This window comes from Hippichthys cyanospilos, chromosome 13, assembly GCF_059441005.1.
Source record: "Hippichthys cyanospilos isolate Australia breed blue-spotted pipefish chromosome 13, RoL_Hcya_1.0, whole genome shotgun sequence".
Lineage (NCBI taxonomy): Eukaryota > Metazoa > Chordata > Actinopteri > Syngnathiformes > Syngnathidae > Hippichthys > Hippichthys cyanospilos.
The window spans coordinates 3410180-3423443 of NC_142381.1; the positions used below are offsets into that span (position 1 = coordinate 3410180).

At 40.5% G+C, this 13264-nt stretch overlaps 1 protein-coding gene across 2 annotated transcripts in view; it reads left to right on the forward strand.

Annotated features, from left to right (window-relative positions):
• fstl5 (follistatin-like 5) overlaps window positions 1-13264 on the forward strand; it is a 61960-nt gene that overhangs the window by 30521 nt on the left and 18175 nt on the right. For both annotated transcript variants that reach the window (XM_088430841.1, XM_088430842.1), the window contains exons 7-8: window positions 7187-7353; window positions 11260-11380. In XM_088430841.1, the coding sequence (XP_088286967.1) occupies window positions 7187-7353; window positions 11260-11380 (288 nt within the window). The remainder of the gene's footprint in view (window positions 1-7186; window positions 7354-11259; window positions 11381-13264) is intronic.

The following is a 13264-nucleotide window of genomic DNA, read 5'->3' on the forward strand; positions in this document are numbered from 1 at the left end:
CATGACCGCCATGACAAAAGTAAACATTGAGAATTCGAACTTGAACCGTAAACAAAACACATTTTAAGACATTTAACTCATTCAATCACAACGACGCATTTTTATGTTTTCTTTTTTTTGTTGTTTTTTTTTTTTTTAAATAAGTGTCCACACATTCAATCCCTGGTACTTTATTTTTTTTTTCAAGAGCTACTTGTGGTTTTCTAAATGGCTGGTAGTTAAGGAATCAAGTGATTAATTAATGAAGTTCTAAAGTAATCTATATGTACTAAAAGTACAGTCATTGATTACTTTAGTGATCAGAAAAATGATTACTCTAGTTAATAAGTACTTTACTAAACCTTTAGCACTTCAAGTAATCGATTACTTTAGTACCAAATTACCTACTAAAGTACCTAAAGTGATTAATTAGTTTAATGTATGACATAATTGATTACTTTAGTACTTAAAATAATTATTTGATTACTTTGGTATGCAGTAGTAAAAGCCATTTTCAGACACTCCACCAAAATTCTTGATTTTTTTTTAAGCTATAAATAAGTATCTCGAAGTATCTGGAATTCAATGTCTGTACTCTCAAAAATTGTCTTTTGAGTTGAATGTGTGAAAAGCAAAGTGAAGAAATAAATTCCATCCATCCAATTAGCATCCACCATCCATTTAGCTTTCCACTATCCATCCAAACTGCTTATCCAAGTCCATTCAAACGACCATAAGATACAGTGCAAGAACAAGATTTGGGTAAAACAATTTAGAATTCGGGGGCTGACTTGTATTTTCATCGTTTTCTATTTGTGTGCAGCATAACAGCCAAATGCCGACTCACCATGTTTACTTTTAACACTGGGCTTCACTAATTGACCCGTCTGTGTTAAATTAGCATTTCATAAACGTATTCAGCACCTGAACAATCCATTGTTCAGCATAAAATGAGAGCTAGCAAGGCGTTTGACATCTTTGGCCAGAAACGAGCAAATTGGGGGATAAAACTGTCCGATCGCCTTCATGCGTGCACGGGGGGCTTGGATACAACTTGGGTTAGCTACGCATGTCTGCTCTTTCCTCACATCGTTACATCAAAGCATATAGAGTGGATCCAGCGGGGGCGGGCGGATGAAGGCTGAAGTTTTGAGAGCTTAGCACTTGCCAAAAAGAAAGCGGGTCACACAACAACAAGTCATTAAGGGCGATGCAGGTGCTCGGCGAAGGAAAAGGCGCGCGGCGCTTTTCCGTCCTCTTTGTTCCTCCTCCACCTCTTCACCATCATCATCGTGGCTTTCATGTCGCCTTTTCCCAGCTGACATTTTGCAGCCTGTCTCAATATCTTCTGACGGGATCTCCTCTGACATTTGGCTGGCGTGACACATTTAGTGGCGGGGGGGCGGTAGAATCCCCCGTTGATGCCTTCATCTTATCAGGCAACACAAAGTTGTGCGCCTGTGTGCGTGTGTTTGTGTATGTGTGGAAAAAGCTCGGGATCAAATCGCAAACAACGTGAACACTGCTGCGTTGCTTTTAAAAGGCCATTCCTGCGAAAATGAAAATCACGAGGAAATCGGCGCTGCATTTTCCTCAATATTATTGGCCTTCGCTTTAATACAAGTGAATCAAGTTAATCGTTTTGATGAACTTGACACGGCAAAGTCTCTGATAGCTGCTGATGTGAAGGCGAAGCGCACGGCACATTCAAATGCACTTGGACGTTTCATTATAACTAAAATAAAAAAATGATGCTTCAGATCCGTGGTATAAACCGGAAAAAAAACTTCCATCTAAATTTCCCACCAGCCATTTACACTGTAGAACTAACAAACGTAAAAGTGACTTTAGTGACAGCTAACAATGTCCATATTCACAAAAAAAAAAAAAAAACACACATGGAACCTCTTATGTGAGCGTTGTTAGCACGTTGTTAGCACTTCAGCAATGACATCACACAGGAAGCACCTCGCGTGACCCCAAACTAAACATAAGTAAACTTACATGGTCAAAATAATCCAAAAATAAACATTCTTGCTCCTGTGGACTTGATTCCTGGATAAAAATGAACAAATTAAACATCCTAAAAAGGTCTCTCTCTCTCTCTGCACTCATCACCAACACACCAGCACCACCTCAGGGCAAACAAATGAACTGCATTCATATTATCAACCATTACAATGAATATGATTAATTTAAAAGATTTAGGAGCACTTTTTAGTATTCTTTACTAGTAATTCTACTATGTTTTTGTTACCATTTTGATAACTTAATAATATTATTCATTTAAAAGGGTTTAGGATTATTTTGGGGGGCTTGGAACAATTTAGGCTATTTACATTTAAAAAGCGGCTCTACTTATGAGATTGACGTGACAAAATTACTTCCATAACAAATTCATTCACTAACTATAGGGACCACCATATAGAGATAGCTAGCTAGCTAGCTAGAGAGATAGATAGATAATGAGCCAGATACTGAGCCCATTTGAACTTTGTTGTAAACCAAACCAGCAGCACCTTACAAGGCAAGTTCAGTCTCAGGATCCTTGTATGATCCCATTGTACACACGCATTCATACACGCACGCACACACGTTTAGTAGAGGACATCCATTACTGGCAGCATACGTTCCGAGCAAGACTGCATCTTCCATCTGCACTCCCAGTAGCAGCAGATAACCTTTCAAATGGCCCCTTGTTGGCCTCTTAGCACATGCCGCTCACGTTGCCGCAACGCACAGGAAATATGAAATCAAATCGAGATGAAGAAGAGACCTCTGACAATTTGTACAAAAAGTACAAAGTGTGCTGTTTCTGTAGAAGAAAGTGGAGCCGCTTCAACATGAACAGGCTTGAAGTTAGTGTAATAAAGTAGGATTGCAAACAGAAATAAGGGTTAGGGTTTCGAGCCAGTTTTATGTTTCAAACTTGGGTTGAGTTTAAAAAGTTGGGTTTCAAGTCAGGGTTAAGATTTCACTTTAGCTTCTATTCTACGCGCCTTATAATTCAGATTATTTTGTTGACATTCTCTTTAGCTCCATCTAGTTGATGCATAACGCAGCCACAGCCTCTACTGTAGCTTCTACTCTATGCGCCTTATAATGCAGTGCGCCCTATATAAGAAAGCCCTTTTAAAATAGCCCATTCATTGAAGGTGCGCCTTATAGTGAAAAAATACGGTAAATACAGAAAGAAAAAAAAGTACTTTAAAAAAAAAGGTACTTTCAACCAAAATTTGATTGAGTTAGGCCTAATTCCCCCATGTCATTTAGTCACCGTGGTTTCACCGGCAACTGACATAACTCATTCCGCGACAGAACAAAAAGCGAGCGTATCAAAGGCAGACTTTAGTCGCGATTGAAGAATGACAGCGTTGTCCATAAAAGCAGCTCGGAACCGGGAACTGTTCTCCACGATCCTCTTCTCAAAACGACAAAGTGGAAGTGAGACGGCGTCAACATGTGGGCAAGTGTTGCTGTCTGTCTTTGTTTGGTGGCGGAACTTCGCATCAAAGGCCAAAATACAAGAAAGGAAGACAAAAAAGAAAACGCTTGCTTTTCAAACTAGTTTCTGTCTTTGTAAGTGTTGCCGCATCAAAAACGCAAACCCATCCTCCTCTTTCTTCTGGGAACCGAGAAGCTCTCGCGAATCAACCGAGCCATCCGAGATCACACAAACCTTCTATTTTCTGATCTCGCCCTCTTTTTTTCCTTCATTCCCCCGCCTGCGCGCCGACGTGCGGAAAAGATCTCGCCCTCTTTTTTTCCTTCATTCCCCCGCCTGCGCGCCGACGTGCGGAAAAAAGCTTTTATCCGCGCTCAGAAGCGTTCGCGAGTAGCTTTGCTTGTTAATAATGGACCTGCCTGCGAGGGCCCCGGGGCCACCGGTCGAAGTCGAGCGACGGGCCCGGAGGAAAGAGCCGCCGCGTTCGGCGCCCGCCGCGTAATTTGTCTTCATGCGGCGACCCCGCCGGCATTTTTAAACGTGGCCGTGCCGCCGCATCGCTCAGTTGCGCGTCTTAATTGCTTATTACAAGATGGTCGTCCGAGGTTGATCCTTCCCCGGGGAGGTCGAGTCACTCCACTCTGGAAATCTTACGCAAGGCCAATTATTCTTCTGATAAATATCAAATGAAAAGTGTGGGATTTGTTTGATTCACATTTTATAGGCTCGCTATTAGCAGGACTTTAATATTCGTACAATTTTGACGTTTTGGAAGCTAGCTGCAATGTTACGAAACAGGATCAGGGCCAGTGAAGAGAAGAAAAACGTTGGCGTTTTTTTTACTTTTCGCCGTGAATTCTGAGTTTTTTGTCAGGATTCATACTTTTAAATGAACAAAAATTGTGCGAATTCTGACGCAAGTCTGAGAAGTCAGACTTTTCAATTACTCAAATTGCGATAGCTGTTTGGCAGTTTTCTCAAAACTACGATTTTCCCCTAAAACGGCAAGGGGAAAAAAATCGTAACGTCTTGATGAATTCTTAATTTTTCATCAAGAAAAACCCGTAATCTTTATGAGAACATGGCTGTTAAAGTCATTTTTTACAATACTGAAACTCGGTTTTTCCACGTCCAAATCCTACGGTTACAATATCACATTCAGTCTGATCCTTGTGATTTAAACCAGTCTTCATTTTTAATCATTATTACGTCTTTTAATTTCATTTATAGCCATTAAAAAATCTCATTGATTTGTGCCATGTATGACTGATGCTTTACAATAAAAAAAACAAAAGAAAACAAACGCCACTGACGTTTGTTTGACTACGTTCGAAAAATCATCAGCGAGCCAGAGGCTGAGCTCCATTCTGTTTGTTTATGGAGTAGACATATAGCTGGAGGACCAAACACTGACACTTTCTGTCTCCTAACTCATATGTCCCGCAAGGGAAACTCCGTCCCCTCCGAGAAGTTTACCGGGCGTTTTCTCCTCCGGGGATCAGCAGCAAATGAAGTTTGTAGCTCGCGGCGTATCACGGCGGCGTTATCCGACAAGATTGAACACTTCCGGGATGACATTATAGGCATGGGCCCATTCGGACAAGCCCGGCTTTGCCGCCTTGCGTTGTCGGAGAATGGACCGGCTCCAGCTCATCCCACGACAGATCCGATTCCCTCCCGTGTTTACCTTCCAAATCTGGAGAGTGGAATGTATTTTACGTCTCCATGAAAAAGTGGAGCGAGTTTCAAATCCAGGGCTAAATTTGCGGTTTGGACTTTTGGACCTATTGGGAAAGCGGTAGCAAAGACGTATAGCTCCAACGATCCTTAAACTTGTACCGTAATTACAAAATGACGGTAATAAGGGTTTCAATATCAGCTATAAACCCCAATACGCTTAACCCCTGGGGGAAATTTTGACCCAATTTGGCCTTTGGATGTTTTTGATGCGTGATATCAAAAGAAAAGCATACAAAATAAACTCTAGGAACAGGTGAAAACTTGCTGAATATCTTTTACTGAAGCTGGATGATGGTATTAATCTTTGAATCGTTCCAGCCGTACATGAAACACAACACTGATAGTTCATATTGAAGGTGATGGAGGTTGGGACCACGGGGCGTCATTAATCTTCTAATTTCGCTGTGATCTCTCCGGCAATTTAGTCGGCCAAGTGAGAGATTAGCAGTCTTAGCTGTGAGCCTCGCTGTTCCCTCCGCACTTTGCTCTCGTTGGCCAGTTTGACTCTGGAAGGTTGGCCGAGTTCGCCAAAGACAAAGAAGGTTAAGACGGAAATGCGCGGGGTCGCTAGGCTTTGGTTTTTACACCTTCAGGAGCACAACTAATGGGGTATCTTTTATAGAAGGCTTCGTGCAATTCCTGGACAACTCTCAACCTCTGGAAAACAGATCAGTACATTAGAGACATACTTTTTTTGTTTTTCCAGTATTTTCAGTAGAAGTTGCTCATATAGTCGTATATAAGTTACCCCATATTTGTTTTTGCAACGTGTATATTGGTAGATTATTAGACATGGATATTTTCTGTTGGAGTTTGTGAAGAAAGTGTGAGAAAATGACATGTCTCCTGCAGCTATAAGAAGAAAGCAGGCACCGTGACCTAACTACAGGGCAGAACAGTACGGGGTCGGTTGTCATGTTCCTGGGAAAGAAGGTAGCAGTGATTGCATGGACTGATAGTGTAAGGCAGAGGTCCCCAAACTATAGTCCGTGGGCCGGATTTGGCCCGCTTCTGCATTTTGCCTGGCCCCCGGAACCATGTCAAGATGACAGGAAGGGTTATTAACATTTGTTGATGTGTAGCATTAATATTGTTATTCATTTCATTTTTTACCCCTGCTAAGGTCACAGAGAGGGGTCTTAATGTTTGGTTATATGTGGCTTTAATATTGTAATTTATTTTCACATTTTTTCCTGTCAAGATCCCAGAAAGGAACATTAATATTTGATTATATGTGGCATTAATATTGTTATTTATTTTAACCCTTCGGGTCAACAAATGGCTTTGTAACTAGGGCCAATCCAACTGAATAAAAGAGGACTCCACAGGATGTGTATCAGAGCGGTAGGAGGTCTACGACTATGCGCTGTCCGTTCTCCTCGTGAGTAAGAGTCTAAATCTCTTGTTTTCTTCCTTTGTGTTTTGTTTGAAATGTTCTGGGGTTAACTAAACCTGATGGATGTATATGTTAAAAGAAACAAATTATGGGAGGGTTTTGATTTTTTTTTGGACCTGGATTTGCCGTCTCTGCTTAGGATTCAGAAAAGGGTCGGGGTATAAGCTATGGTTTGGGACGTTTGTTGAAGGTGGTCAGAGAGATGGCCCCAAACAATTTTCTTCAAGTCCAACTCATAGTCCCATAAGCCTGATTGGTGAGAGTCTGTTTGCGCTTGGTCGATATTCTTCAATTGCTTTGAGATAATTGTTGTGTGTCTTAGAAAGAAGACCATTCATTACGAATGATTGAAGCCAATATTAGCCTTGGTCCTAGTCTGCCTCCCTCTTCAGTTGTTCAGGGATTGTTAAATTATTTAACTCCTCTCCCTCATTAAATCGCAATCCCAATATTGTTATTTTAGATCAGTCTTAACCTGGAGTTCATTAACAATCACATTTTGGCGTCCCAACATGGATTTCCACTGCAGATCCTTATTTTGATTTTCTTGACGATATATTTTTGACTTCACACTTGAAACCTGCAAAACCGAGGTCGGTGACCGTGTTCCTTCCCGTGCTTAACAGATGTATACCTGCTGGATCTTCCGGACCAGCAGAGGGTGACGGTGAAAACGGTGACTGTGGGCCAAAGCACCGTGCTGACCTGCGCCATCACGGGCCGGCGCCGCCCACCCATCGTGTGGAAAAGGAACAATCAGTATCTCAACGCCTTGAACCTGGCCGACATCAATGTAAGTCCCGCAGTCAAAACCGCCAAATGACTATTTTATCGTAAATACAGATTGGGGTGGGGATGCAGCAGTTTTCGCACACCTGCAGGTGTATTCTAATCTGGAATTTTAAAACTGTCAACGTTTTTGTGGTTCATCTTGATTTCCTGGAAAAAATATTTTATATTACCGCACTATAAGGCGCACCTAAAAGCCTTAATTTTTTTAAAAAGATGATGGTGCGCCTTATAATCAGGCGCGCCTTATATATGGATCAATATTGAGATTGGGATTGGTAGATGGGGAATGAAGTGTTAAAGCAAGTTTTACCTGTTTACAGTTGAACAAGGTTGCTCATATTGACATTGACTTATTATGACTTATATTGAGTTATTATTGTTATTACTTTGCGTATTACTATATTGTGATTGAAAAAGTTTTAAAATATGCCATTCATTGAGGGTGCACTTTATAATCCGGTTCTGATGTATGATGTCGAATACTATTGGAAAACTTGCCATTTTTCTTGCAAAAACATATTTTAGAAACAATTCATGACAATTTGACTGTTTTCACATAGCTGCAACATTAGATTTGCTTTCTGAAATGAAAATGATATTTCATTGCCGAATTGAAAGCCGCTTTCAAATGCCACTTTTTCGAATCCAACAACACAACTGACCCATTACTCGGGAAATACTCATTTTTTCTTTCTTATAACTTTTCTTATTTGTTTCTGTTAACTTTTAATAGTTTGGCAACTTTGTGCGACTTCCAGTGCTTTGCATTGAGATTTGGACTATAACCCAGCATGTCTTTTTTTTTGCTGCTACGAGATGGCTGGAGGGACCGCGGGGGGGGGGGGGGATTTCACGGCTCGGGAAAGAAAATGAAGGTGGATGCCGAGGGGGCTTCAAAGCAACGACAGAGTTGGACTCTGAGTATGTGTGTGTATACGCCTCAATGAGTTCAGTACAGAGGACAATCCAGATAAGACTCCTTTTTTTTTTTCTTTTACATTTCCACTGCGTGCATGTATATGTGTGACGCATAATAAAGTCAACAGCGTCGCAGTGGATAAAGGGAGCCCCAGCGAAGCCGGCGATGTAAAACATGAAATCTTGATGACCCTTCAAACGAGCGGGCCAGCTGTCCGCCGTCATCCCCCGACACCCGGGGAAGCGGAATTTAAAACGCTCCGTTTTCACGCCGTATATAACGATTTGAGCGAGCGAGAGAGAGAGAGAGAGAGAGAAAAAAAAAGTAAAAAGCTACTCAAGACGTAACAAAAAGGGAGACGTCAAGAAAGATTATTTCTTCACGGCGCGCTGAAGGATTTACGTGAGCGGGGAAAGAAAGAAGGCGCCTGTGAGGTTTCCAAATCGGGAAAAAGAAATGCTTTTGTGTCGGAGTCACAGCGGTCAAATGAAAATGTGGGGAAAAAGTCCTTTGCCGCTAATTGTATTGGAAGCGCTAGCTAATGCGTCCAAATTAGCTTTAAATAGGACTTATTATAGAAAATGGACTTTTTAATGGCTTGTATACAAACACAAATAGTTGGGTCCCCAGAAAGTCTGCTCACTCATCAAGTGTGAAATTACGCAAACTTTTCTCTTTCTCCAATTGTTTAAAACAAAGCAAAGCGTTTTGGGGTTAAAAAAAATAATCCTTCAAACTTTATTTGTATTGGTCCACCAATAAATAAATAAAACCAATTTAAATGTCCTATTTTGGATCATAGAAGAAATCTGTTGTCGAAAAGAAATAACTTAATTATGAATAAATATTTTTCCACAATAAAATGTTCAAAAAAGATCTATATATATATAATTATAAATAAATATTGGTCCAGAGAAAAATATTAAACATAAAGCGTCCTGTTTTGGGATTACAGGAGCGATCTGTTATCAACATGAATTAATTTCATTATGAATAAATATTTGAGCCCATAAAAATAATCAACATAAAGTGTCCTCTTTTTGGACCATAGTAGAGATGTGTTGACAAAAATAAATCATGAACTTGACAGGTAACGAGAGGTGGCACGTGACAAGTTGGGTCAAACCATTCCAGTATGGGGGAGTGTCTGCCTTTTTAAAATAATAAAAGTGAATAACCTAAAAAATATAAAATTTGTTTTACGAGCTTATATTTTCCTGGAACGTCATTAAATAATTATTTATAAGGGACCTTTGCATGTTTGTTTTATTTAAAATCTACCCCCCCCGGGCGTACTAGTACCCCCATTTGAGAACCACTGCCCAACAACAACAAATAACCCAAATTATGACTTAATGTCAATAAAAATATCCAGAATGTGACAAGAGGGATAAGATTGGATAAAAATGTTATTATGAATTTTGATACACAGTCATCTGCACACCCCGCTAATTTTAGCAGTCTTGGTCAACGTTTCATGCTACGTGACAGCGCGTTAATCTTGGTGCGCGCACCCGCGGCAGGAAGTTGACCGGAGCCTCGCAGCGTTGTGAAAAAGCCGCTTATGGCATAATTCCGCGCGAGGTTGCCGGCCGTTGCATCATCACTCAAAGCTGTCAGCCCGTCGGAGCCGATTGGTCGAAGACTCGAGCGCGACTAAACGGGTTTGATTCAACGTGGGTCGCAAGGTTGGGTGGGATTTTTTTTTTTTTCAATAAAATGATTTTTCATTCAACAAACTACTTGAGGAAAATGAGATGTCAGATGAAGCAGCGTGTGGTTTTATAGTCCAAGGTTCGGCAATGATGTCACCTTGCCGAATGAAAAACGAACACGTGCGAGGGATGAAAGTCAGAGCGGCGGAACCTTCGTCGGGCCGTGTGACGCTTGTGCTGACTGGGGGGGAAACAGACTGGGGCAGGTGGATTTAGCCTCAGGAGGCTATAATTAATATGGCCGTCACACTTGACCTCAGCTAGGTCACAATGGTGGAAAATGTTTTCAAATGCTTTACCTTGGTCTTTTTTTATTGTATTTTTTTTTAATACCTAGCGTTTCAATATTTGATATCGGAATGTCGGTCTGCTGTCTGACAAAAATAGATAAAAAACAGTCGACATGCTATTATTCTGATTAATAGCTCTGATAGACAACCAGTCCATTCCGTACTCCGCTCCTGCTCTTCTATTCCGTGTACTGAAGTAAACATGAATTCTTATTTTGTATCTCAAAGAATATACTTTGTTTTTACGTGTATTAGGGTTATTTGTCTTTTTTTTTTAATTATTAAGTGCATTACACGCTTATTTTTGGAATAAATGAGTCATATTTTCTCATAACGGATACTGGATAGATAGATATAGATAGATAGATAGATGGATAGATAGAAAGATAGATGCTAGTTAGTTAGCTAACTTGAAAAATAGTAAGCTAGCTATTAGCTAAATAGATAGATGGATAGATGCTTGTTAGCTAGCTAACTTGAAAAATAGTAAGCTAGCTAGGTAGCTGTTTAGCTAGCTAGATAGATAGCTAGCTAGCTAGCTAGCTAGATAGATAGCTAGCTAGCTAGCTAGCTAGATAGATAGATACTTTATACTTTGTACTTCGAGTACCTAGAACAGGGAAGTCATACTCGTTTTTATTATGGGCCACATTGGACTAGTTTCTGTCAGAGGGCCGGAATGACTGTGAAGTCAAATAAAAGTTTGTCACACACTTTTGCTAGTTCTCAAATCAGTGGACCGTCAAAATTGTTCAAAAGAAAGTTTGTAAAAATCACTTCTAACACTTATAAGCAAGGTCGACTTGTAGTCGGAGAAATACGGGTAAGTACCTGCACTCAACAAAACAAAAAAAAAGCACATAGAATTTGTCCTTGGAATTGAACTCACGTTGGATGGTAGTCAGGCACTCAAGGGAGCCAACCGTATAAAGGCTATTAAGAAGTCACCTTTCCGCCTAAACTTTTGTCTTTGTTTCACTCAGGACTTTGGCGACGACGGCTCGTTGTACCTCACCAAGGTGAGCACCGCCCACATGGGCAATTACAGCTGCCACGCCGACGGCTACGAGAAACTCTTCCAAACGCACGTCCTCCACGTGGACGGTAAGCGGCCTCTAGCGTCCGACGCTGTCGTTTTTCGCTTTTTTTTCCGTAGACATTTGAATCAATTAGGTGTCACGTGTAGCAGATGGCCCATTCATCATTCTCGCCAACTTAAAGACGGATTTTGAGCTCCGTCTGAGCGCTTGGCAAGGCTACGCCGATAGTCTCCCGGCGTTTATGGCGGGATTTACAAGGTATTTACACGAGGAGAAAGCTTTCCGACGGGAATCCGAAACATCTGTTGCCGTTGTAAATTCCGCCCTCTGGTTCCGTCGCAAAAAAATGTATCTGTTCCCAGGATGTTCTTTTGATTAAATGCTAGTCTCTGAACACACTCACTGATTCTCACTTTGACACACACACACCCCCTGAGAAAAAAAAAACAAAAAAAACATCCTCACCTATGCGTTGGATTGACAGAATCAGAGTACTTTTGCCGATAAAACTCGTCACACACCAACAATTATAAAATCTAATTTGGTAAAGGTACGTAGATGTCTTTTTGTAAATATCCGTAGTGTACCAACAACGGCCAATGCGTCAACCAAGGCCACGCCTACCAAAACTTACCGTAATTCCCTAAATATAAGACCATTTTTTCCTTTTTTACAAACAAACACCAGTTTCGAGCGCATTCAACGTTCCATTGCTGAGGCCTTCACTGACCGCTCACAAAGTGGGAAATCTAAAACACGTTGACATGCAACAAATATATAATTTACGCCTATGAACATAAGGAAATATGAGGAACTTACAAAGATTCCGTTTTGCGTTAGTTTTTACATGGTCAGGTGTATCCTATAAGTGCTAACAGAACATACCAGAACTTGACCCAAAATTAAAGGTGTGTTCTATACACAGGTGTCTCATAGTTGGGGAATTACGGTACTCGAACCTCCAGAACCCTTCGCCGTAAACTTTTGAATCCATCTGCATCGTCCATGTTGCGCTATCCAATCTTATGTCTGTAATTCATCTTCACCACATAAAAACGTGTTCATTATTGTGTGGTATTTTGCCCATCCTTTGTGTTTTTCCATCAAAGATATTTTACATCAAAGGAAAAACATTATAATGAGACACTAGGGAGCTGAAATTTCACCCAGAGGGTGAGATCGTGTCAACGTTTGAAAATGTGAGACCAAATCTAGGAAAGTGCCATTCCTCGGCTAAAATACTGCAAGAATGACGTGGAAATAAGATGAGCCAAAAATGCTTAAAATACTCCACAAGGGTGGGAAAAAAAAAACTCATCTGATTATTAAGTCATCAAAATTGGCATCGGTCTATTAAAAAAAAACAGTCCATAGCGCTTGATGCTGGAACCGATGGAATTCAATGATGGAGGTGTAAGTGCACACATCTCACTTGTTCTTCATTCAAGAGGAGGTGAAGAGTTTTGCGCCTTTGCTAATTGGGCTAACTTTGGGAGTGAAATGAGCTCTTTATGGAAAAGGCAAAGGTCACGCATGCGCTGTCAAGTACCCGCTTTCTGTCTTAACGAGCTGGCGGGGACCGGAGGAAACTTCCTTATGCGTTTGACGGACAGCCGTTTCATTAGCATCCTTTCAAAAGAGCGTCCCCGCGAGGTTCAATGAAACTCCGATCGTTCTGTTTATGAAAACCGCCAAAGCGCCGCCTCCCAGTCGGAAATGATTGCGAAACCCTCTCTCTCTCTCTCTCTCTCTCTCTCTCTATATATATATATATATATATATATATATATATATATATATATATATATATATAATTAAAAAAAAAATATATATATATATATATATATATATATATATATATATATATATATTTGAGAAAAAAATATATATATATATATTTGAGAAAAATATATACACAAAAAAATCTTTAATTTTACATCTAATACAA